Source organism: Canis lupus, chromosome 19, assembly GCF_011100685.1.
Source record: "Canis lupus familiaris isolate Mischka breed German Shepherd chromosome 19, alternate assembly UU_Cfam_GSD_1.0, whole genome shotgun sequence".
In the NCBI taxonomy this organism is placed as follows: Eukaryota; Metazoa; Chordata; class Mammalia; order Carnivora; family Canidae; genus Canis; species Canis lupus.
Window position 1 is genome coordinate 55313396 of NC_049240.1, and position 27292 is coordinate 55340687.

The 27292-nt window shown below is 45.2% G+C and overlaps 1 protein-coding gene across 1 annotated transcript in view; it reads left to right on the forward strand.

Annotated features, from left to right (window-relative positions):
• FMNL2 (formin like 2) overlaps positions 1-27292 on the forward strand; it is a 261397-nt gene that overhangs the window by 166345 nt on the left and 67760 nt on the right. The window contains 2 exon segments of the mRNA XM_038565210.1: positions 8569-8652; positions 11475-11627. Coding sequence (XP_038421138.1) covers positions 8569-8652; positions 11475-11627 — 237 coding nt within the window.

Here is a 27292-nt window from a genome sequence, read left to right on the forward strand (position 1 = left end):
TCGATGCAGCAGCGGTTGTGCTTGGGTCTCTTGTGTGCGCAACAATTCCTGGCGAATCAGGAGCTCCCAACAAGTAGCCGAGATCCTGGGATCCTGTGATCCTGGAGGATCTCCGAACCGTCTCTGCAGTTGTCCGAGCTGCCGGTTGAAGCTGCTTCATTGACCTCTGGTCAGCTCTGGAGGGGGAGAGAAGCTGGAGTGAGGTCACCCTACACCCCTCATTGCACTTCGTTGCTCTGAGTCTGTCCCGTGCAAACCCGCTCCAGAAAGTAAAGTCTGGGGAATCTCAGCGCTAAGGCTTTGTAGGAGTTTTCCGTGCGGCTTAGTCTCCAGCAAGTACAACTTGATTACATTCGCCCTTACTCGTAGAATGCCACAATTGTCCGGTACCTCAGAGTGAGGTGATGGAAGGATACTGGGCATCCTATTGTGTAGCTTTAGTTCTTCCTAAATCACCTATTGAACATCCAGCAGGTTATTTAGAGCCTTTGCATTTTGATTCTTGAATTTAACACCAAGAAGACAATAGACTTTAGATCTTTCTCTTGAGACATCCCTTGCAGGTCTATTGGAAATGGAGTTCTGCATGTATGTCACATCATAGTTTTATAGAGTATTTTGTAAAAACACTGCATAAATAAGTTTACTTCGACTTCACACTGGGTTAGGTATAAGCCAACAAAATGGTTAATTTCTGCAGTTACTTCAGAATAAGTTTTTTTTTTTTTTTTCAATTGTGGATATGCAAGGCCAATTTATACATGATAAGCTTGGGTGAGAATGTTCACTTCCTAAAGGATAAATTTGTGCATTTGTCACCTTGAGAATATAGTGTTTGGAAAATAACTAATTTCTGAAGTTGATAGTCATTTCCTCTGGGAAAATGAGCTGTCAAACGGCACATCACAGAATCATGATTTGAAAACTGGAAGAGAAATTAAGGATTACCTAGTTCCTCATTTTATAAGTGAAAAGCATTCAGGACCAGAGAAGGTGAGTGACTCCTGCAGAGCCTACAGCTGTACAGCCAGGTGCTGTGGTTCAAAATGTTATTTTTTTTTCTTACATAGTTTAATCTGGCAGCTCTTTCTCTGGAAGGAAGTAAGGTAATCAGAGCTCTGGCATCACAGCAGTGAGGTTTGTCTATTGGGGGTGAAGGTGGTGGTGATTTAATTCAGTTGGGCATCCCAGTGTAGGAAATTGAAATATTTCCCAAAACTTGTGGACGAGGAGCTGGATTCCATTTGGTAAGGGCCAACCCCATCCTGTTGGCACTTCTTCTTGGCCGACAGTGGTAGAATGAGCCGCGGCCAGGGTTTCTGCAGGCCGTCCGGGGGCATCTCTGCCAGCATCGTGGAATAGCGTGAAAATGACCGTCAAATACCAGAGCAAGACCTTCGCCCCCCGTGCAGCACTGGTGACTAGAGGGGCCCTGGTTGGGCCGGAGCCGGTGCAAACCTGTAAGCGATCGAGCGGCCTGCTCTTTAGGAGACTGTGGGCGTGTTGAAAGATTCTTGTATTTCTTTCATCTTTAGCGTCTGAAGTTTGCCTTTGTCTCCCACCACCTGTGTGTGAGACTCGGAGAGCTTTGGCTTTGGCGGCAGAAACATTCATGGGGCCATCGTCTGGTTGTATACGGCCATTTGCTGGCGTGGCCTTCTGTGGAATGAAACCGCATACCAGGGTTTTGACCTGTACTGACTGTCCTGAAAACCCAAGCCCGGGCTGGACGTTAACTCTTATGGAAACTAATTCACTTGACCTCATTTGCCTGGGAAATCTTCTGAATAATGTGAAAATAATCATTTGCCACAGTGAGGAATTCTTGGAATGCAATTTGCTACGTAAGCGATTCCTCTATTTTATTGTACTTTGTTGAGGTGCCGTAATAGAATGGCAATTGGGTGCCCATCTGATTTATGGAGGGCGAGCGATCTGGGTTCAGGTTTTTGCCATGCCCTTGATTAGTCATTAAATAAGTCACTTAGATAAGTTACGTACATTCTTTGTATTTGCTTATCATGTGACCTAAGTTAACTTGTCATCTACAAACGAAGATAATAATTACCAATAGGAATGTTGTAAGGTTAAGTGAGATAACTTACAAAAGACCTACTATAGAGTCTAATTACTCAAAGTATGATAACTATTGTTGTTAGGCTCATTGAAAATAATATTTAATAAGTTGGTAATATCCTGTATCTCTAAGGAATCCCATAGGAGATTGGAGATTGTTACTTTCTCTGTCTGAATTGGCCCTGACACCTAGGAGATTGTGATTCCCAGAAATTAAAAGGAAGAATCACATTTAAAATCCATTTGTCCTGAAAAAAGTTATTTTTGGCACACGCTTGTGTTTTAAGCTTAAAGTCTGGGGCTTTGCTGAGATAACATTCCAAGCTACAGCTTTGTCGAGCAGAGGGTTTGTTCTGAGTTACGATATAAGCCTAAAACTCTATAAATGGAGCAATCTTCTGAGAAAGAAAATTAATTTTCTTTGAGCCAAATTGAAATAAGAATTGGGCTAGAAATAATCTTATTCACTTCCTCTTAGGAACTATAATAATAGAGAAGAATTAGAGGATGACTTACCCAAGCCCTTGAAATGACTTGAAATACCCTTGACTGTGAGAACACGCTGGCTGTGTGGTGTGTCGGATGTCAAGGTGCTCAGACTCAAGAGGGTGGGGATGGGGGCGGCTGGATAGCTTGATGGGCTTTAGGCCGTGGCTCCAAGGCGTGGGTTATCTTTCTCTGCAGGTGCTTTATTTTAATAAAAGTCCCCATTATGATAGAAAATTGCTTTTCATTGCAAGTGCGAGAACGTAGAAGTTCTGAAGGATGCTCATTTTACTTTCTCTCCTTGGAGCTGAGAGGATGGGCCTGAGGTTGTGGGAGGGGTGTGCCAGGGGGCAGAGAGAAGGTTTGCACCAAAGGGAAGGAGCCCAGGAACTCTCAGGGAAGTCTTCCCTCCTGTGCTTTCCGGCGTCTTGGTGAACTAGTTCTGTGGGGCCAGGCCAGGAAAAAAAAAAAAAAAAAGTAAGGCTGGTTTTAACAGGCGTGCAGCATGTATGTGTGTGTGGAGGGGTGTATCGAGCTACCCTAGGATTAATTCACTCTTAGATCTCGATTCTTTGAAATCCTCAAGATTATGATCTTGTCATTTATTAAACATGTTCATTGTGTTATTTATTTCTTAGAAAAATCTTTTTATTGCTGTCCTTTACCTCTGAGTCCCTGTTTTATAGAGTAGGCGACTGAGAGTCCCCCGTTATTCTCTTGTTCTCCGCATAACAGAGAAGCGCTGAGATTTGAACCAAGAAAGATAATGTTCAGATGTTACCTAAACCAGATGGGACTAATTTTTTTTTTTTTTTTTATTTCAGGACTCCTTTACTTTCTTAAATGATTTCGAACCCTAATATATGCTGTTGTTTACATGGGTTTTTTTCCTCTTTCAATGTTTACTGTATTAGAGATTTAAACAGAAATTTTAACTTTGCTCATTCAATAAAATCTAGTATTTATTTTAAAGTAAATAATAAAAATACATAAACTAATAAAATCTAGTATTTATTTTAAAGTAAATAATAAAAATACAGAAACACAAAATAATAAAATCTAGTATTTATTTTAAAGTAAATAATAAAAATACATAAACACAAAATAATAAGCGTAGGGCAGGCAACATATTTTTTGGAAAAATAACTATTTTCCAAAGCAGAAAGAAAAAATTAGGGGCAATAGTGGCATTGATTTACATTTTTACAAATCTCTTTAATATCTCGAAGGCAGCTGGATTCTGGTTCTTTGTCTGCATCTGGTTTGTTGTAAGATGTTGTGTATGTGTGTGAAGATGTATATGGAGAAAACCTGGCCTGACACACACACACGCACTTGAAAAAAAGCACCTTTAAGTGACCTTTTCACATTATTGTGGATATTCGTCTGGTAGTGCACCATCCCTCAAGCAGTGGTAATTTCTTAGGGTTCCTTGCAGTGTGGGATCTGAAACCCCATCAATGAACCTTTGTACTTTGTTCAAGTAAGGATTCACTGTGCCATTTTGAAAGTTGAATAGGTCTTTCTGCCTGTGCATAATTTTGGGTATAACTTCATGAATTGGTCGTTTGGAAAATATTGTTTCGCGGAGTTATTCTGACCTTCTGAAAATCGAGACATTTTATTCAACAATATAAAAACATTCACATTCGTTAATTGTTCCCAGTATCGTCTGAGCATATACTTAAAGTGTCGGGAAGTTGTCAAGCTTGTGGTGGTGAATACAGGTGTCCCCAAATTTTTATTTTTGGGGTTGAAGCCTCAGATTTTATCATGAACAACAAGTGCTGTCAGTTGATTTCCTCGAAGTGACAGGCCCGCTTCATTCACTTTTGAGACACTGTCTGCCACGCACCCGGGACAGGGTCCCCGCAGGCGCTCGTCGCTGGACATTTCATGTAAAAACCAACTGGGTCAGTTTGCGACTCAGACAACCGCACAGGCGCTTTCCCTGGAGACGCCGTGGCCCAGGGCAGCTGAGCGCCTTGTGTGCGCTCTCCGTTCTGCCTCAGGGAAAATCAGAAAAAGGGAAACTCAAGGGACGAGCTTTAATAAAATGCACAGTTTCCGCTGGCTTCGCTGAGTCCCATTGCGGGCCCAGCCCTCGGCGCCTTCACAGTGGGGCGAGGACGTGGTGGCTGAGGACACGGGGGGGTGGGGGGGGTGGAGGACACGGCGGGGGGGAGGACACGATGGGGGAGGACACGGGGGGGGGCAAGGACACGGCAGGGGAGGACATGGGGGCGAGGACATGGGGGGGGAGGACACGGGGGGGTGAGGACATGGGGGGCTGCTGGGCCTGGCAGCCGCGCTTGCTGCCGTCGGTGCAGCCCGGCCGTGGAGGCCGCTGCTCTCCGAGGGTCTCATGGAAGTAACGGGCTGACCCTGCGCGAGGGCTCGGGCCCCAGTGCTGTGCGCCGGCCCGGGGGCGGGGGGCGGCCTGCTTGTCCCGGGGCTCCGGCCACTGGTGCTGACGCCCGGTGTTGGGGACACCCCTCCGGCACCAGAGCCGCACGGGGAATCCTGCCTCATCCCTCTGCCTCGTGGTCTGGGGTCTGCTGTGTTTGATGCTAGAGATGTGGAGCCACAAAGACCCCCGGACACTTCATTTTCTAGGTCAGAACAGTGAGGCGTTAAATGGGCGGCGGGCGTAGTCCCCCGTGGTGGGCTTTTATCTCCCTGTCTCCTAAGTCACCCAGGGGGGTGTGGGCCCCGTCAAAGCCCAGGGAGGATCTCGCAGCCTGGAAAAGAGGTGAGCCTGTGAAGCTGCACGTCTCCGAGAAGCCGAGTTCTGCTCCAGCCGACCCGTTAGCAACTGCGCAGCGCGTCTGCTCTTCGCTCTGAAAATTCGTCTTTCAGGGGCGCCTGGGGGCCCAGCGGGTTAAGGTCGGCCTTTGGCTCACCTCACGATCTCAGGGTCCTGGGGTCGAGCCCCGAGTCGGGCTCCCTGCTCAGGGGGAGTCGGCTGCTCCCTCTCCCTCTGCCCTCCCCCCACTATGTTTTCTCTCTCTCTGCAATAAATAACATCATTAAGAAAATAGCAAAAGAAAATTGTTTCTAAGGCATTTGCACTCAAAGTCAACAAGTGGGAGTGAGGGAATGGCACTGAATTGAAGAAAATCTAATAATAGTCCTTATCCTTAAATCAAAGTCTATGCATATTAGTGTTTTAGGTCAAGAGAATTGTGCCTCTGGCTGTGCTTGGCTCTTTCCCTCCTCTCTCTCTCTCTTTTAAATTTTCTATCTATCTATCTATCTATCTATCTATCTATCTATCTATCTATCTATTGTTTTTAAAGATTTATTTATTTATTTATTCGTGATAGAGAAAGGCAGAGACACAGGAGGAGGGAGAAGCAGGCTCCATGCTGGGAGCCTGACGTGGGACTCGATCCCGGGACTCCAGGATCACGCCCTAGGCCAAAGGCAGGCGCTAAACTGCTGAGCCACCCAGGGATCCCCCCTTTTTAATTTTTTTTAAATTTTTTTTCTCTTAAATTTTCGTATCTGTTTGTCATTTGCCTCCTATCTACTTCGCGGCTAAACTCCCTGAGCGAGAGGCGCTGGTGATTGGGACAGTGACAGGTCCCCGCGTGTCCCGGAGCATCTCTGCCGTTTAGAGGCTGTGCGCCTGGAGAAACAACCAGAAGGCGCTGCGGCGGCAGTGGTGGCTGTCCACTCCTGCACTGGAGTATTTTTATGAGCCATTGAGGTAGAAAATGTGCAACTGAGACTGCTCTGAGGAATCTGGAGCGCAGGGCGACTTTCGTTCTAGAATGAAGACGTCCAGCGCAGCCCGGGGTCCTCCTGCACCCCTGCCCGAGGCCCGCGTCCCCTGCAGCTGGAGCCCGGGGCCGGCGGATGGAGAAGCCGCACAGAAGCCCAGAGGCAGCCCCTGCAGAGCAGCTAGTCCGTGAATTTCCCTAGTGAGCACCAGCCTTTCTTTATAGAAAGAAAATTTATTGATTTTTTTTTTTTTTTTTTTACTATTTCTAGGCTTCTAATTATTAGCACTTAAAAATGTCCAGTGCCTCATGAGATGTAGTTACATAGAGAGAGCAGTGAAGATAATGAACTGCAAATACCCCAGGCAGATGCCAGGAAATGGTGCACATGGTGGTTCTGAAGGGAAGAAGCTTCAGCAGAACCGGCGTCGCGCCCCTGGTTGCCGTCCATTCTTACAAGGCCCGACCGACGGGTGATGCTTTTACTTGCCCTCTGGGTCTCTCTTAAATTAAATGTTATTTGCTTCCCTGTGGCTGTGTTTGGTGCATAGTTTATGACGACCTGCCTGAGGCACTTGGGGGAAAATCAGGGATGAGCTGTCCAGGGCTCCTGCCTCGCTGCCTGCAGGGACTAGGGGACTACCTGCCGAGAAGATTAAAAAAAAAGAAGAGAGGGATCCCTGGGTGGCGCAGCAGTTTAGCGCCTGCCTTTGGCCCAGGGCGCGATCCTGGAGACCCGGGATCGAATCCCACATCAGGCTCCCAGTGCATGGAGCCTGCTTCTCCCTCTGCCTGTGTCTCTGCCTCTCTCTCTCTCTCTCTCTGTGACTATCATAAATAAATAAAAAATAAAAAAATAAAAAAATAAAAAAAGAAGAGAAAAAAAGAGAGACTGTCACGAATAAATAAATAAAATCTTAAAAAATAAAAATAAAAGAAATAAAATAATAAAAAAAGAAGAGAAGAGCCCCAAACAGGATTCTAAAACAGGCATCCTACGGCCACCAGGTCTTTTTCTTCCTTTAAGACCAAGGTTTTAAGGGATCGTCCTACTGTTGTCCTCCAGCTTACGAAACTGGCTTCCAGAGTAGCTGTCCCGCGCTGCGGAGCCTGGTTTTGCTTGGTGCTTATGGAGGAAGGCAGCTAGTTTTGGGGTGCACTGGGCTGATGTACCTCAAGTTCCATTTCTGTGACGGTAGCAGAACTTTTTACTTATTACTTGTTGGAGTTTTGACCCTAGAGAAGGTTTAATCAGGTACCTAGGTTCTTTGAAGAGGATTGCTCTGGGGGAAATTGGAAGGGGGGGGTGACGGGTGTTGATCTTCCATACCTGAAGGTCGTGGGACCACTCTGCTTCATCTTTAGGAGTCTTTATGAAGTCTTGCAGGGGAAAACGAGTAGAAATTCTCCGCAAAGTGCACTCATGGCCACCACGCAAACGCGAGGTGATGCTGCTTAAGACGAATTTTTAAAAAGGGGTAACAAGCACATGGTATGTCATGTCTTGGCTTTGCTGATGGTCTGCGGTGCCTGCAAGTTTTTAAGAGGTTTTAACATCCATGGAAAAAATTAAGCAAATCATTATCCCTATTGAATTTCCAGGAGCCCCTAAACGCTGGTTCTCGTTGGCTGGTAGCGTGATTTCTGTGGCTTTAGTACGCCGGGAAAGGGTTGGATGTGGATTTGGAATCCTGCCTGGATTTCAGGGCTTATGGCGTCACGTCCCCAGCCTCCCACATTCTCTGTGCAGTCTGGGCCCCTTTAGCCACCAGGCTGGGGGTCAGTGGTGGAAAATGAACATGTAACAGGTTGCTCCTTTAGGACGCTCCGTGCAGGTTAGCTGGAGTCTCCTGAGGATAGAACGCAAGGGAGGTGCGTGGTACCTTTTGCCCCCTCTTCTTGCACATTGAAATGCTGTGGGGTTTGTTATGGTTGTTGTGTTAGTATTTGATTTAGAGATTTTGGGGTGGGGGCAGAGGGAGAGAGAGTCCTGGAGCCGACACCCCACTGACGCAGAGCTGGACCCCGGCTCCTCCCCAGGGCCCTGGGATTCAGGACGTGAGTGGGACCAAGTCAGACGCGTATCTGCCGCACCACCCGGGTGCCCTGACCTGCTGTGGCTGCTCTAGTTTGCTGTCTGGGGAAGTTTCCACCAGGCGCGATGGAGTCGGGGCCTTCCTACATCACGTCCGCGCACCGGACGGAGCAGCAGCAGCGTGCACCGGGCTCCCAGGCGAGCGTGCGATGAGCCTCTGTAACAATCGTCTTTATTTTTTCACAGATGGGTCAGAGAGTTTCTGAATGAGGAAAACAGAGGTCTTGACGTTCTGGTGGAGTATCTCTCGTTTGCACAGTACGCAGTGACGTAAGTAAGACCTGGCCTGTCGGCTTCTGAATATCCACGTGGTCACGGAAGGTGCCAGGGAGCAGCTCGGTTCTGGGTGCACGGAGGGCGGACCCGGGGCAGACGTGCTCGGGCTGGGGGGCTGGCTTCCACCCCAGTAGCGGAGGGCAAATCACACAATCGCTTTTAGAAATGCTTTTTTTTTTTTTTTTTGAAGGTGGGAAAATCTGTTCTATTTATTTATTATTATTTTTTAAATATTTTATTTATTTATTCATGAGAGACACAGAGAGGGAGAGAGAGGCAGAGGGAAGAGCGGGCTCCATGGAGCCCGACGTGGGCCTCGATCCCAGGTCTCCAGGGTCACGCCCTGGGCCGAAGGCGCTAAACCGCTGAGCCCCCCGGGCTGCCCTAGAAATGCTTTTAAGGCAGAAGTAAAAAGGGGAGAAAAATCCCCGGCGGAGCCCTTATCCAGGGAGGGGCCCTCGCCGCCCGCTCCGTCCGCCGCCCGTGGAAGGCCCTCGCGGCGCCGAAGGCCGATGCCGCCCCGTGAGCGGAGACGGCGAGACGCACAGAGCTCGGAGCTTTCCCTCCTTGTGTATGCACCCGTCTGCGTGTGTGCCCGCGCGTGCTGCTGAGTGCAGGGGGCCGGGGGCAGATGGACGCGATGCGGCGGCGCGGGCGGGGGGAGCACACCGCCGGCTTCCCTTTATTTTGCCTTCTGTGCGTGTGTGTTGGGGGGCCTTGCCCTTCGTAAGGCGAAGGGGGAGAAGTTGCAGCGGGGCAGGAAGGAAAATCAATTTACTTAACCTTGTGTTTTGTGAATTCGTAACATTTTCCCATTTGCTAGGCTTCTGGAAGGGTTTACAACAGATGTGAAGACTGTACCTTTGGATGAGACAGTCTCTTCTCCACATTTCCTTTAGTCAGAGAACACGTAGTATCCAGATTCGCCCTCCCTCACGCACACACAGACTGAGGAAGTGATACTGCATTTTTAATTTGCCCGGAAGACGTGTTGGCCGGGGGTGGCTCTCTCCGTCTTGGATGCTCCCAACAGGCCGGAACGTGTTTGGGTGTTGCATCACCCCAAGGAAGCTCCGGGACCTGAGCAGATGTTGGCCTCGGCACTCCCTGGCTCCTCCCTGCGGGCGTGCAAACCGGAGGTCTAACACACTGGCCTGGCCCGGGCGGTCCAGGTTTGCTCACTCCCGAATCTGACGTGGGTTAGAGTGTGAGCACCCACGGACAAGTCCTCTTTCTAATAGGTGGTCCTCTGAGACCGTCCTGGTGTTCACGGCATTTTCTTCCAAAGGTCGTTTCTAATCTGTGTCCCGTGTGTCAGGAACCGCCCCCCTCCGCGCCCTCCGTGCTCCCCACCAAGCGCAGTGATGGGCCCTGGACCCGCTGCGGAGCTTAGGACCTGGAGTAGCTGAGGAGCTCCGGCTGGGGAAGGACGGCCTGGGCTTGCTGTGTAGGGAACGTTGGCCACGATTAGCCTTTTACCTGCATCACCGGGGAGCCGGGGAGCCCGTGTGCGCGGTCCCCACGCGTGTCCGCACCTGAGACCGTGGGGAGGGGAGGCACCGCATGAGAGCGAGCCAGCAGCCGATCAGAATGCAGAGCTTTGGTTTCCCGCTCTGCTCCTTTATTTTTTACTTTTCTTAAAGCATTACCTTTACGTTCTCCGCTTATCAGTTTCGGTTTTGTTTTGCTGTATTTAGATAAATCATGCAGAGAGCCTAATTCATGTTCTTTCTTGAAACGAATGGGCTAAAAACTCCTTGCTGATCATTGGCTTGGGGCCTGCGCAGGCCGCAGAGCCAGGCTCTGCCCGGACACAATTGCCAGACCCATTCACTGACTGACGACCCATTAGGGGCCGCCCCCTGGGTTAGTACTTAGTAGGACGGCGCTGCCTGGCTTACAGATGACGGTTCTAGCAAAACATTTTATTTTGGTGATGCTGCCCTTACACAAAGTCATACCCTCTATTCCCAATATGTATCGTTAGGGTCTCCTCTGTGAGAGCCACCCGATAGCCACCCAATCTCCCGTATGGTGATAGTTGTAGCTGCCTTTTGTTTATTCTCTGTCTAATCAGGTGTTTCTGGGCAGAACTAGAGGTAGAAACAATTGATAAACTATTTTTTTCTTTTTGAGAAAGCAGAGCTACTGTCTCTGGGAAAATGCATAGAATACAAAGGCCTGACTGTTTAAAAATCTTGTTCCTAAAATTATACAAGAATGAGCAACTTGCCATTTATTCTAACATGGTCAACATGAGTAATAACCTCAAAGAATGTCAGAGAAACACCAGCTCTGCTTTAAAGTGCAGCACATTGGGAAGAGATTCCAAAATCAAAGCAAAATCCATAACTTTGCAAGTAATGTATCACATATGGTTGGAAAAGCACGCTTGCCAACACACTAGGAGAAAATGCTCAGTGAAAATTGATGTGTAGGAATAAATTAGTAGAAGCCTACATATTGACTTGTTAAAGCAAAATGAAGACAGCTGTAAGCTCTTTCCTTCCCTTCCACCATGGCAGTGTCAGCAGTTGGCGACTTAGTAGGCCTTGTAGTAAGATACACGTAACACGTTGCTATTTATTTTTCCCCCCTTGTTCAACTATTCTTTTGCTTTGCCTGGTATTTGTCGTTTTGTATTTTCGAAGCTAACACCGAGTCCATGGGAGTCCTTTGGGGTTGCCCTTCCGGGGCTCCCTGTTTGCAGAGACCACCCACGGTAGGGTGGACAGGAAGGAGCATGTCATGCAAATCCATGTGTTTGCGGGACTGGGAGCTTTTAAGTCTTCAGCGGCATTTCTCTTTCGTTTTAGTTTTGATTTTGAAAGTGTGGAAAGCACTGTGGAGAGCTCGGTGGACAAATCAAAGCCGTGGAGTAGGTCCATCGAGGATCTGCACAGAGGGAGCAACCTGCCATCCCCCGTGGGTAACAGCGTATCCCGCTCAGGAAGACACTCTGCGCTGCGGTGAGTTCCCTGACTCAGAGGAGGCGGGTGTGTAGGGTGTGTAGGGGATGCGGGGCAGCAGGGGGCCTCGCTCTGTGGGTGATCCTGGGCTGCCTACGCTGAATCTCTCCAACAGCACTTGCGTCTCCAATGATGCCCATGGAAGTTTCTTCAGGGGTTCATGGGATCATCACTTGGGCAACACTCTGCAGCTTTAAATAGTTTTCAGGAAACACCACAACTTCATTAGGCACAGAAGGAAAATTCTACCAAATGCAAGGAATGCAGTGGCCTCCTGCACAGATAATTTTTCAAAAGCAGGGAAATGCTGACTTTGTGATTTAGGCTCCGTTGTCCGGGGAGGGGCAGCACCTCTTGAGATTTGAGGATCTCAAGAATTCCCTGTTGACTATTCATAGTCTTCTCCTCTCCCTTCATCGAGTGGTAGTTCAGGAGTGTGTTCTGTGGGACTTGTCCCTAGGTGTACGTGCGAAATGCTGTAGTGATCGTTTTTATTAAATAAATGCTTTTTAGGGCAGTGTTCCTTTGGTTAGATGTGCTCAGTTGCCGACTTCTTGTGTCCCCCTAAGGATGCCCTCTCTAGTCATTCATGGCTGAAATGCCACCGCGCTAACGAAGGCCGGTGCTGCCTGCCTGTACGCCTCACAGGTGTGCTACCACTGAGATGGTCGATTCACTCTTACCTACAATCATTCATTCACTGGAAAATATTTTTTGAGCTTCTGTAATTTGCCAGGCACTGTACTTAGCGTGAAGATCCATGGATGGGTAAATCAGGACTTCGCCTGTCAAGATAGAGGTGGCATCCAGAGCAAGTTCATAAATCGTCTAATAAAATTTTTATTAATAAGCCCCTCCTTCCCCACTGTTGCTTATTCTTTGCAGCTTGAGAACTTTATGTCCCTTATTTCAGGCTTGAGCTGGCAAGTGGATGCTGCTCCTGTCAGTGTTGGAGATCCCCATGGGTACTGGGTCCTTGGTCGTAGGGTCCGTGTGTCAAGTAGCAAATCGCTGAAAATGTGGCTTTCAGACTTTAAATGTGATTAGTCTTTTAATAACCTCTTGTCCCTTTGACTTGGGTTCTGGTCAAAGAAAGTTAATACCTCGATAATGAAGTTCAGTTTTGCTGAAGGGTTTGACATTTGAATATGATGCTTCCAATCAACCTTTCAGATTTTCCGTGTTTGGAAATGCCAGGAATATTAATGGGTTTTGAATGGTTCCGTAATAATGAAGAGCAGTGTTTCATTCCATCTCGTGGTATTTGCAACAGGCCAAGAGCTATAGGACTTGCTAGTCTGCGTCAACTTTACATGTGGACAAGGCTGATTTGGAAGTTGAAGAAAGGGCGTTCGTGCCCGAAGAATTCCCTAATGACCTTCATATGCGAATGGAAACTCTTACCGTTAGTATAGATATAATTATGTGCAAGGAATTTAATTGACAAAGCACATTTTAATTTGCCTTTTTTTTTTTTTTTTTTTTTACCATTTCTTACCTGGAATGTATCACATATGGGCCAGCCAAAACCTTAATAAGTATTCATTTTTCTCATTAATAATTGATTATGCCTAGTTTTGAACTACTGAAGACTGTTCATTGAGATCATGTAGTTTGTGGAATAATGAAGGAGGCAATAAAATCTGGGAATTTTTTGATTCAGGGAGGACTGAACCCTAGAAGGCGTGGTCCAGGGAGGGACATCCGTGTCCAGCCTCACTTGCTCGACAGTTGGCTCAAGGTAGACCTTGCTAGAATTCATTCTAAATTGGAAAAATAGACCAAACATGTAGAGAGAGACGTGATGGAAATGCTATTCTAAGAGACTCAGAACCTAGCAGATGTGCCAGAAGATGACCAGCCAAGGAACCAACATCACATTCTTCTGGAGGAACAGAACATTAGGATTTCCTTTGACTCTTCCTTCATGGGCTCTAGGAACTCCAGAAAATCAACGCGGCAGTAACTTTCATGCCTCTTCTTGGCCTGAGGCTTAACAGTGCAGATCAGTGATACTCCAGCACATGGAGTTGTGCCTGGATTCTGACTCTTCCTTGGGTTATTTGATAGCATCTGTGACTTTAAAACAAAACAAAACAGCAATCCGAAGTACAGGCATATGGTACATGTTGCTTTTCATAAACTCAAAGATTGTTTACATTTTTTTTCTCTTCCTCCTCCACCTCCTCTCCCCTTGCTTTGCTCCCCACACTTCCTTCACTTTCTGGCTTTCTTTGCATCGTCCTTTTTCATCCCGCCATCTCAGTGCTGATTGTCTTCTCTTCCTCTACTTTGTTCTTTCCTGTCCTACTGTCTTCTCTTGCTCCGGTTCCATTCATTTCATACGCCGCCACCAGATTGGTTTCTCTGCCTGAGTATCTTCAGTTCAAATGCCACCAGAGCTGCTTCTCCCCCTGTTGCCTCTGGAGCAGCTTCAGTTTACACACTGGTGATGAGGCTTCAAACCGGAAAATCTCGTAAGTCACGGGTGCACATGATACCCACGAGAGCTTGTAGTGCATGGTGGCAGGGCATCAGGACTGCTCCCCATGTTATAATATGATAACGTCATGGCTCACCATCACCCTGTACTGGAGTAAAGCCCACTGCCTTTTACGCTTGGATGCACTCTGTTATCATATTATGATTCCTTAGTTTAAGAATCTGACCCTTGAAGGTGTATGGTCTTAATGTTACAGTTTTGGGGGAAACGATACAAGGGTATTAATTCGTGTTCTGTAGCTTATTCGGGTAGCTTTGTTTGATGGGAATATGTCTTCTGTATCCAAATGCAGATTTTTAGTTTCCTCATCTTAATCTCCAGATAATAACATAGATTCCATAGTCTTGTCCTCTATCACCTGGCAAAAAGTATTAACTTAGAAAAGGAAATGAGATTTTAAGAAATCTAAAACACTTTACAAATGTTCATTAATGACAAAGAAAACCAGTGCTTTTATTTTATTTTATTTTTTTAAAGATTTTATTTATTCATGAGAGACACAGAGAGAGGCAGAGACACAGGCAGAGAGAGAAGCAGGCTCCATGCAGGGAGCCCGATGTGGGACTCGATCCTCGGACTCCAGGATCATTCTCTGGGCCAAAGGCAGGCACCAAACCACTGAGCCACCCAGGCGCCCCAAAAACAGTGTTTTTAAACAAAATTTTAACATTGATGCACATTCTCCTCTTTATCTTCAGACTTTATTGTTTATTTAAAATGGATGATTAAAAATTTTAGGGCAGGACATTGACCTTTAGTTATATTAGCTGTTACATTCTGTGTTACCATGAATTTGTCTGCTTGGCCAGTGGTAAAAATGTTGATGTGGATGCAGAGGACCGGGATTGTGCGCCTTGTAAGCCTAGAGCAGGGTGTTCCTTCAGGTAAGATTTCTGTTGATGTGGCTGTAGGTCTAGCTACAATAAGTGATGCTCTATATGCACATGTGTGATGCTAGGTTTTTGAAGACAAAGGTTGTATTAATTCAGGTGTAAGAGAAAGTGATTTTTAAGAACGTTTAATGCCATTAGACTTAAATAAGGAGTGGCACAGACAGTAAATAAACGTTTTGAGTTTTTTAAGAGTTTTTATTTATTCATTTGAGAGAGAGCGAGCCTGAGCAGGACCACAAGCAGAGGGAGAGGGAGAAGCAGGCTCCCTGAGGAGCCAAGAGCCCTATGCAGGGCTCGATCCCAGGACCCTGTGATCATGACCCGAGCCAAAGGCAGATACTTAACCAACTGAGCCCCCCACGTACCCTATGTTTTGAGTTTTTAAAGAAATGCGTGGAATATTCCTCAGCCATTAGAAATGACAAATACCCACCGTTTGCTTCAACGTGGATGGACCTGGAGGGTATTATGCTGAGTGAAATAAGTCAATCGGAGAAGGACAAACATTATATGGTCTCATTCATTTGGGGAATATAAAAAATAGTGAAAGGGAATAACGGGGAAAGGAGAAGAGATGAGTGGGAAATACCATAAAGGGAGACAGACCATGAGAGACTCCTAACTCTGGGAAATGAACTAGGGGTGGTGGAAGGGGAGGAGGGCGGGGGGTGGGGGTGACTGGGTGACAGACACTGAGGGGGGCACTTGACGCGATGAGCACTGGGTGTTATTCTGTATGTTCATAAATTGAACACCAATAAAAAATAAATTTATATAAAAAATAAAATAAATAGATGCGTGGAGCACTAGGAGCCTGCAAAAAGGGGTCAGATTTTAATTGGGACTTTGGGTGATGGCCAGAGCTGGTGTTTGGGCTGAGGAAAGTGCTTCTGGTGGAAGTAAAGTGAAGAAGCAGGAGATGAGCAAAAGCTTACAGCAAAGATGAGGCATGTTTGGGAAAAGGGGAAGAGCCTGTCTTTTCTAGAACAGAAGCTTTGTGACGGGGCAGAGGGTGATTTAATGGAGAGATTAGGTCCTATACATCCAAACAAAGCAGGAAAGGCCTTGTAGGTCACTCCAACTGACCCCAGTGTGTTGAGGAAATCAGGATCCACATTTCCTCTAAGATGTTAACTTCTGTAAGTATTTATCCCTATGATTCCCAGAACAAATTTCACTGTTTTTCCTGAGCTTACTATGTTAAAGGAATGAGATCTCCTGAATAGTCACCATTCCATTTACCCCCTATATCTTTAGTGAATTTACACAAAGAGATGGACTTTAAATTTAGATCTTTGTTGATGCATATTTTTTTTTCATGGAACTGATTTTTTTTAGAGTATTTAAAAATAGTCACAAAGATGTAGGTAACATTGATATAATTTTTATTGGGAAGAAAAGCTGAGTGTCACCTCCGTGCTAGGCACCGTTCTAAGGACCTTCCGTGATTTACTGCTCACGGTGGTTTTATAAGAGAAATAAATAGGAGAAGTTTCTTCTCCCTGAGAAGAAACTGAGGTCTCTGGTGGTTAAGCAGCTTGCGTGGGATCAACCAGTGAGTATGAGAGGGAGGATATGAAGTGAGCTGGCCCAAATCCAGCTTCTAAGCCATATTATCCTGCCTGCTTATGCACAGGATGATTTTTTTTCTCTACCTTCAGTAAGAAGCCTGTTTTCACATCAGGGTGTGCACATGTCTTTACGGGAGTTGTGCCCTGCAGGAGGAGCATTTGCTAATACTTCTCAGAAGAAGTAGCCTTTTTCTACTTCACGCAAAGATGCCGAGGAGCTCGTAGAGACCCCGATCAACATGCTGGTCGGTGTAGCTGATCAATCTAGCTATCACAAAACAGAAACATGAAAAGGTGTTTCCTAAACAAATGACAAGAGTAAGACAAAAAGTTCTGTATTTATGCAATTTGACTGTCACCTATTTGCAGATGGGATGGCATTCAAAGGGAAGGTTGTTAAAGAAAACAGTCTTTTTTTTTTTTTTTTTTTTAACCAAAGGGGAGATTATGAGTGAGGTTTTCTCAAAAAAAAAATTTTATAATGTTTTGGAACAGACCTAAAACACATGTAGTATATACCTATGAGTCCGTTAGGGAGAGGCCACATTATAAAGAATCTTGAATTTTCGAGTTTGGTTTCATTTGTTCGGCAGTGGCATCGGAAATCGTATGAGGTGGTTGATCTTTTCAAGTGTGCAGAGCCTGGCGAATGTACTGGATGTTGAGTGGAGGAAGATTGCTGACACTTGGACCTATGCAGGGGGTATCCGACAACCTAGGACATAGAGCAAAGGCCAAGTAAGATGTTCTGAAATTGACTCGGTGGTCACAGTGGTAAAGAGAACGTTTTGTATATGATTGAAGAGAAAGAGAATCATTAGTAGAGACAGCCAAGTTGGAATCTGGAGGGGTCTCAGGCATGATTCGTTGGATACATCTCGTCAGCGAGGCGCCGTGCCAAGCCCCTTCTCTCCAAGGAGCTACCTGCGTCCTGCAGACCAAGTCCCTCGCGGGCCGTTGGCCCATATGCCGTCGATGAGGCTTTGCTGCAATAGATACTTGGGTTCGCGGCAGTTTTCCTGATCGTATTCAGATAATGTGGGAACACAACTCTGTACCCGTTTGCTCATAAAGTAAGAGGTATTCTAGAAGAAGACTGGAGCTCTTGGAAGCCCCTTCAAGTTCTTTTATTTCAACAGTAGCGTTTTACCTTGAATTTTAATTGTTGGGGAAGAAAGTCATGTAACCTCTTAGCTTTGAACCATTATAATAGGAGGTTAGAAAAAAAATCTCTGAATTGTGCATTCAGAAGCTAAAGCATTTTTTTTCATTTTGATTCACAACAAGGAGAACTCCGTTCTGATCATTTGCCAGTTTGTGTAAATTAGGTGTGCAATTTCTAAAATGATAGCTAGTCTCTGTTCGCTTCCCTCTTCTGCCCCCAAGTTATACAAAATCAACTCAGATCTTTAATGGTCTTCGTTATTGGGAGTTGTAATCTGTATTTTTGTTCTAATGTGTTCCTCCTTCTTAACTCAAACTTCCTGTATGGGAAGATACTGAAAAATCTATTTCCATAGAATCCAACTTAAAGGAGGAAGAAACTATGAAGAAAAATAGATTAAAAGTTATTCTCAAAGCTTGAGTTCTCTCTGTTCATCAGATTAGATGGCAGGTACTGACTGAAATTTTCATTACCACTGAATTTAGAGAGAAAAGGAAAATAAAGAATAAAGACAAAAAAAATAAAAAGGTAAAAACAAAAAGCAAGAGAAAAGAAGTGGGAGAAGAAAGAATGAGGAGACTGTCATTACAGGCAGCATTTGAATGTTATTTCTTTTTTAAAAATATTTTATTTATTTATTCATGAGAGACAGAGTCAGAGACACAGGAGAGGGAGAAGCAGGCTCCATGCGGGGAGCCTGACCAGGACTCGATCCCAGGACCCCGGGGTCACGCCCTGGGCTGAAGGCAGACGCTCAACTGCTGAGCCCCCCAGGTATCCCTTGAATATTATTTCTGGGGGAAGAGAAATGTTGAAGAAACCCCTTAACCTGATAGACTTTTGTCCTGAAGATCTGAGGTTCCAGAAAATGCAGTAATTATCTATAAAATAAAGGCTTTCTAAATTTGCAGACTTTGTAAAAAAATAATCTGCAACGACAGACTTTCGGTTTTACTCTTCAGCACATTTTCTAAGCAGAGACAACCGAAGGTATTGGGCTGTTGTGTTTCAGATTTTTGTATTCTTTTGTTTATTTCAAGTTGAGAAAAGAGAAAAAATGTACCTGAGTTAAGAGTGTACACATTTCGGCTTTTCAGCTAGGAGCTTGTTTTAATGGCCCTGCTAGTGACAGTGGTGACAGCTTTAATTAGAGCTTGTGGTGCATATGCCACACTGGCAGGTGGGTCAAACCTTTCCCGCTCTGAGAAGCTCCGACTTCACTTGTTTCACCTCTTCGTCGGGTCTTTTCTCCGATGGAAGACCAACTGAGAGAGGCTGAGATATGGAAGTCGTCCGGCCGGGGTACTGCTCACAGTCCTCTGGTTGGCAGAGACGAGGCTCAGGGACCGGACGCACCTGTTGTGAGATTACATTAATTCCTGTAAAGAACTTGGCTCAATAGTGAGTAGTCGGTCAATACTAACCACATAGGATTGAGGGAAAAATCGAAGATGCCTCAGGAACTTCCTACAGCTGGTCCAGGACCTTTATCCACAAGACTTATCAGTATGTGAAGGGTGCTTTGCCAACATGCTGGGGCTGCAGAAAGATACATAAACTATTTGTATATGGTCCATGGCTGCTAAAGGACCCATCTTCATGAAACCTTTTGGGAGGTATTCAAGGATTATTAGTCCCATTTTACAGATGAGAAAGCCAAGGCTCAGAGAAGTTATCTATACTTAGTGATAGAGCCAGAATTTTTTTTTTAAAGATTCATTTATTTATTCATTCATGAGAGACACAGAGCGAGAGGCAGAGACCCAGGCAGAGGGAGAAGCAGGCTCCATGCAGGGAGCCGGACTCGGTCCCGAAGGCAGGTGCCCAACCCCTGAGCCACCCAGGTGTCCTAGAGCCAGAATTTGTGTTTTTTTTTTTATTTTGTATTTTTTTATTTTGTATTTTTTTAGAGCCAGAATTTGTAATTAGTCTTCTGACTTCTATGTCAAATGTTTTTATGACTTGATTGAGAAAATACGTGTGTGTGTGCGTGCGCGTGCGCTCCTGCACCCTGACTTTTGTTAAGTGTCATGAGTATAACCAAAACCAAAGTATGGAGCTTTAGAAGCTAGAGTGAACAGTAAAACCTAGGGAAGATTCGCAACGTGGTCTGGATGTGCAAGAGCAGTAGGACTTGCAGGATAGACTGTGGAAGGGGGGGGTGGGTGTTGCGAGCCATGGCTCAGTGGTAAGACCACATGGTTTGTTTAGGAAACAATGAATAGATGAGTCTGGCTGGAAGCAGTTTAGAGCCAGTTTATGTAATATTTTGAAGGCCAGGCCAGGAATTGTCATTTTAGCTCATTGGCAAAGATCTATTGAAGGCTTGTGAAAAGAGGGCGATTTGGGATAAACATAGAAATATTTCTATTTAAAGGTCACAGGAGATAGGCGGTTTCCTTGAACAGCCTCACACGGGGATATATATGGATTAATTAGCAATTCAGTAGCAAATGCCTTTGTCAAAGGGAATTCAGTGAAAAACCAGAAAGTTCAGACTCTTCATGTGATGAATTGGCAGCCTGTTTGTTCACTTATTCCATTCAAAAAGCATATATGGAAATCTTTTGATTCACAGGTTCTGTTCTAGTTGTTAGCTGGTCCTGTGATGGGAAATGTAGATAAATGGAAAATTTCAGTAACTAATAAAAAAAGGTTCCTTAGGAGGTTTGTATGCCTCTGTCTGTGTCTCCCTCCGCCCTCCTTATCCTCTGTTTCCCTTTCTCTCTTTACCTCCACTTCGAACTGTCTGGATTCAGCTCTTTGAGCTCTGTTTCTTTTGGCTGCAGAGACCATCAGAAAGTGCTTTTGCTTCATTTTTCTCAGCATCATATATTTTATGAGTTTAATTGATAGAAGAAATATGCCCAAGTGATGTCATGTCTGAAGGGTAAGAGAGGAAACCTAAAACCCCAAATCTTGGTAAAGTTATATTAAGCCCAGACCTTGGAACCATAAAAGACTAATAAAATTATGCCAAATTGTGTGACATACCCAGTTGGCATTGCGTCGCAGTTGAGTTGAACCCTCACCTTCACTTCTAAGGAAGTTCTAATTACTGAGTTTTATTTATTTATTTTTTATTTTAAAAAATTTTTTTCTGAGTTTTATTTATAGGTAGATATTAGCTTGATTATCTGAATAGTTAGACTGTTTGAAAATACTGTTTGTAAGAGAAAAAAATGTGCCCTTTTCCAGTTGCCATTAGGGCTTCGATATTACCGACTTCACACATATTGGCAAGAACAGTCTATAGACTTTCAAAAAAAAAAAACATTTTTTTTGCCAGACTCTGAGAAAGTCTGGTTTAGGTCAGACCAGGAAACACTCATTCAAGCTTCTACAGTAATTTGTTGTCTGTGGATAGTTCGGGGTCACGGGGGGAGGCAGACCTGTACGCACGCAGCCCACCCACGAGAGGAGGTCTGAGTGTCCAAAAAGAAGTATATGTAGTTAAAACAATGGGTTGCCTGACCAGGCTTATTTCAAGGTATTGCCAGGTGAGCAGCGGCTTCCCTTGGCGTTTACCAAGTGCTGGATGCTTTGCAGGCGTAGATCCCTGCACGTACCCACCGTTGGACAATCTGGCTTTTGTTCCGAAGCAGTGTCCTTTCTCCTGTACCTCCAGCATTCTCGTGGACACGTTATGTATCCTTCATTCTCATGTTCATCACCTATTTTTTTAAAATATACTGGTTTTATTTATTTTTTAAAAGATTTGTTTATTTTAGAGATGGAGGAGCAGAGGGAGAGGGTGAGGGAGAGAGAGTTTTAAGCAGACTCTGTGCTGAGCATGGAGCTGGACACGGGGCTCGCTCTCAGGACCCTGAGGTGACCTGCGCTGAAATCAAGAGGCGGACGCTTCACCGGCTGTACCACCCAGGCATCCCATCTCCTTTTATTTTTTTATGGTCTTAAGAACACTTAACATGAGATCTTACCCTCCTAACAGATTTTTAAGTGCACAAATCAGTACTGGTAACTTCAGGCAGAGTGTTGGGCAGCAGATCTCTAGCACTTACCTTGTGTAACTGAAACTTTATACCCATCGACTAGCAATTTCCAGTGTCCCCCTCCACTCAGCCCTGGCAACCACCGTTCTGTTCCGGCTTCTAAAAGTTGGACTGGGGACGCCCGGGTGGCTCGGCGGTTGAGCGTCTGCCTTCAGCCCAGGGCGTGACCCTGGAGACCCGGGGTCTAGTCCCACGTCGGGCTCCCTGCGTGGAGTCTGCTCCTCCCTCTGCCTGTGTCTCTGCCTCTTTCTGTGTCTCTCATAAATAAATAAAATCTTAAAAAAATAAATAAATAAAAATAAAAGTTGGACTGTTTTAGATACCTTTAAACAGGCTCATATGTTTGTACTTATTTCACTTAGGACACCTCAGGGGTCATCCCTGTTGGTACACGTTGCAGGATTTCCTTTTCCTTTTTTTTTTTAAACCACTAATATTCCATTGGATATATTTACATTTACTTTTCACTTTTTATTTTGATACTGTTTAAAATTTGAAAAAATTAGAAGAGTACAGTGATCCCTCTTATGCTCTTTATACAGATTTAAAAATTATTAATATTTTGTTTATTCTGTTTATGCATCTGCTTTTGTAAACATACACCCTTTCTAACCCTTTGAAAGCAGGTTACAGAATTGTGCCTTTTCCCCCCTAATTATCCCAATGTAGATTTCCTAAGACAAAGACCTACTCTTATTAACCACGACACAGTGACCAAGATCAGAATGTTTCAATATTGACACTTTCTTAGTCCAGTCTGATTGTTTCATCAGTTATCCCACTGTCTTCCATTACTTTTTTTTTTTTTTTTTTCATTTTTATCTGTCCGGGATCCAATGCTAAGGATCATTTAGTAGTTGTGTCTGTGTAGCGTCCTTTAACTTGGAACAGTTCCTTATCTTTGCTTTGTCTTTCATGACTTAGTGTTTGTGTGTGTGTGAATATATAATATTTTTTATGAGCTCTAATTGTATAATGTGGAACTTTCAGATGTACAGCCTGTCGATTTGAAGAATTCATGTATTGCAGCATGATTAACACAGTAGCATCAGCTACCACCGCTGCTGTGTCACATAATTATTATTTTTTTTAACCACATTTTCCTTATCCACTCATCTGTTGATGGGCGTTTGGATTGTGTTTGCGTCTTGGCTGTTACAAATAATGCTGCAGTGCGTACAGGTGTGCAGATGCCTCTTTGAGATTTTGATTTCAATTATTTTGGATAAATACTGGAAGTGAAGTTGCTGGATCATATGGCAGTTGTATTTTTGTTTTTGAGGGGAACTCCTTACTTTTTCCCATAGTGTCTGTATAACTTATATCCCCCCTCCCCCAACAGCACTCAAGGGTTTTAGTTTCTCCACATCATTGCCAACACTTGGAACCTCTTGGTTTTTGTTGTTGTTGTTTTGTGGGGTTTTTTGGTAACAGTCATCCTGACGGCAGTGAGGTGAATGTCACATTGTGGTTTTGACTGCATTTCCCTGATGATTAGTAATGTTGAGCATCTTTGTAGATACTGTCGGTCATTTGTACGTCGTCTTTGGAGAAATGCCTGTTCGAGTCCTTTGCCTATTCTTTAAGTTGGATTATTTGTTTTTTTTTTTTTCTTTTGCTGTTGAGTACTGGGGTTCCTGAGAGGTTTTGGATATTGATGTTTTGCAAATATTTTTTTCTATCTTGTAGGTTACCTTTTACTTCATTTCCTTTCTGTGCAGAAGCCTTTTAGTTTGATGTCGTCCGACTTGTCTGTCATATCCCTAAACATGAGGAGCTAGTTCCTAATGACCATAGCTTCATTTCTGACCCTCTCGTAGTGAGCAGCGGTTGAAGGACAGCACAGCATGAGTCTAACCAGAATCTAACCAACAGTATGTGTGACTCAGGCTGCCAACGTGTGCCTGGCAGGGGAACTTCTTAGGGTCTGATCTGTAGTAGGCAGATTCCAGGCAGCAGCTGCCCTGGCTTTCCTTTGCCAGGCTTGCCAGTCTTTTTTTTTCCGGAGGCAAAATTTCAGGTTTTGCTTGCCTTGTCATTTCTTACTAGACTAAGTCGGCGGGTTGGAGCTCACTCATCCGTCATTCTGCTGAAGGGCTTTTAAAACCAACACCTCCTTTCCCGGTGGCACCTGCTACCACTTCTGTGCAGGTCGAGCCGTTCACCACCTGCTTCTCAGCACATTCGTTGCCGCGCATGAAGCAGGGGCTCAGATGGCACCTGTCACAGTGGCACTAAACAGGAAATGTTTTGTTTAGTGGTTCTTAAAAGGCATTTGTAGAAATTGCTGAGCTTCGTGTGCCTGTTATCCTAGCCTTGACTTAGGACTTTTTTATTATTTCGTGTACGTATAACTGCTGGTGCCTACATTTAATGCAAGTGATTGGAGCCATTTATGTTTGGTTTTGATCTTGAGTCCGTTTTGTGATCTGGTTTTTTTCCATAGTCACAGAATTTTTTGAATTCCAATTGGCAGCTCCTCCAAGACAGTGTCTCCTCTTCAAATGCTAGGGGAACATTTTAGTTTTAATTCAGTGCTTTGGACAGGATAGCAGAGAGTTCTCAAAGTTAATGAGGAAGGTCTGGGAAATTTGGTGGTATTGGTTTCCCTTCTAAGGTTTTGGTCAAAATGACTTCTCAAAAGACAGGCTTTTCTTAAAATTCTTGAGACCTCAAAAAAAAAAAAAACAAAAAACAAAAAACCTAAATATTCATCTCTCTCTCTCTCTCTCTCTCTTTTTTTTTTTTTTTTTTGTACAAATGGCAGGCGCTCCAGAAATTGGACTCGGGGCTGTTCTCTGCCTTCTGGAAACCATCTCTTATATCCAGGCATCCAGAGCCCCAAAGCTCTGTGTGCCCAAAGGCGAGAAGAAAGGTTCTCAGGGCAGCCAGCATTTAGGGACTATGTTCTGGTGGTCCCGGCATTGGTTTCCCATCCCTCCACTAAATAGTCTGTCCCCTTGTTTTTTCCTCTGGAATCTGAGAGTGTTCCCTCCAACCCTCGTGTCTCCAGGAAGCTGCCCTGAGTCACCAGAGAGGCCTGATTGTTTCAGGACCTCATTAGACCTGCTCTCATTAACACATATTCAGAAGGACTTTCTTGGGCAGAAAGTGGTCTCTAAGCGTCTGATCTGGACGTTAGGGACTCTCTGAATGCTGTCATCCATAAAAACAATGAGGCAACTGGCAAAATATGCCAGAATCAACTTTTTCAGAATTCTGGGAATTAGCTAGTCTTGCAGCAATCTGGGGAGCTTTTATTTAGGAAAAACAAGTGAATCCTGGTGTAAGAACAGCTGGTTTTGTGGCAGTTCACTTGCCCTGACTCCCCCCGCCACCCCCCCCAGTTCCACAGAAGCCTGGAAAACCAGCAGCTCCGTAATCACAGTGAAAAACCATCAGCCTGGCAGCCGGCGGACGGGCCGAAAGGAAATGAGGTTCCTTCCAAGCCTGTCCTCCGCCTCCTCCCACATTAAGCTGTGATGCACCGTGAGAGTGAGAACCGGCCAAGAAGCCAGTTGTACGCCTGCTGTTACGGGAACATCCCCATGAGCTGTTGACGGAGGCTGGGACCCATCAGAATCCCATGGGACGGGAGTGGCTCGGCTGCCTCGGGTGTCCCAGACCAGGGAAGCCAGTGCTGCCTCTCGGGGACAGTAGCACAGTGAACCAGACACGCTCGGCCCAGGTAGCCTCTGTTTTATGAGGTTTCATCATGACTTCAGGAAGGAAAGATCGTAGCAGTTGTTTCACTGCGCATAATTCTGCGAGGGTACATGTGCCAGTTCCCTAGATTCCCAGAAGCTCCCGCACCTCCTGCGGAGTCACACACCGAACCCCGCGTAAAGCTCAGGTCTGTCCAGAGAGCTAACCTAGGATGACGCGCTCGTGAAGGGCGGACGCAGGCCAGTCTCAGCTGCGGTGTGTTGTACCTCATTTACGTGCGTCGGCGTGACTGTGCCTGCAGCGTGTGCTTGGGATGGCTGGTCTTGAGCTCCCGGAGTTTTTAATTGGTGACTGATGATGACTGTGATCTTCCAGCCTGACCTTGAGGGAATCTGCGTAACGTGTACATGTGGTGAGCCCCGTGGCTCACTGGTCACCGTCGTCCTCTCTGTGTGCAAACCAGTAATCCTCGTACTCAGCCTTCTGGATGTCCGCATGGACAATGCGCAGCACCAGGGAAAAAGATTTTTTTTTCAAAGTCCAGTTTTTCTGATGATACTGAGTGCTTTTGTTTCGTGTGTTGTGGTGGAATTGGGCCTACACCATAGAAATGTGAACCCTGCTTTATGAAGGTAGAGACACCCGCTTTCCACCCGAGAGGCCTTTGGGGAAACATCCTCCAGGGTGATTGAAGTGGAAAAGGCATCGTGATCACACCTTAGCTCTCTCGACCATCCACAAGTGCTGTTTTTATGCAGCTTTTCCCCCCTCTGTTTGGAAAGTCACACAAATCCACTGTAGAAAACTAGAAATACAGACCAAAGTGGTGACTCCAAGGATCACAAGAGATGGGTACGTTTTAAATCCGTCTTGGTAGCAGTTCGTGTTCAGTGATGCTCATTATCATGTCACTGTTATGAGACTCACCCCACAATTTGTCCATTCTTTTTAGATTTACTTCTTGAATTAGAACCCTGTTTAAAAGCAACTTTCATGTGCCTAAAGACCGTTTCCCGGAAGAGGTCTGTGTTAGCTCCGTCAGACCTGGCTTGATTGAGAAAAGGTTGATTCTATGGGGATTTTGAGTATGATACCCTACAGGAGAAAATGACCTCCTTCGGGTTGACCTCCTACTGGTCAGCTCTGTACCATGTTGTCCTGTGCAGGGGTGTGTCCTGCTCAGCTTATATCCTACATGGAGACGTGCATGCAGCGGAAGGTGGGGCTGGGTTTGATGCGCACCGAGCACGTTTCATACAGGGGTTATCAACATACTTCTCCATTGCTTCCTAAACTAAGGCAGAAGCAACATCTTTCATTACCTTTCATTTTTCCTTAACACTTAGTAGGGTTTAGCATAAATAGGAGATGCTTAATAAAAGCAACTTTGGAGCTTAAGCACAAGTTTTGGGTTGATTTCCTGTGGCTGATAGAGAACATCAGAAGCCAGTACTTGAAGTTTTTATTTAAATTCCAGTTAACCCAGTATAATGTTAGTGTCAGGTATACAGTATAATGTTCAGCCCTTCCATACGTCGCTCCGTGCTCATCACGACACAAGCTCCTTAATCGAGGCCAGTACTTTAGATTGCTCACCTTGTCCAGGTAACCTTGTTACAGTTAAGTGGATCCAGGAAATTGTTAGTCTTAACTCTTGTTGGTATTTTAGGTCAACTTAAGAGGATCTATTCAAATCAGCTACACAGGGACATGTTTTTTGGGTACTCCAATACATTGGAGCTGAATTTAAAAGTATCCAAAAATTTAAAAAAAGGTGATGTTACTCAGTTGATCATTAAAGCAAATAAACTAAATGTCTAGTTAAATAGATTTAAATCTATTAAACATGCACAA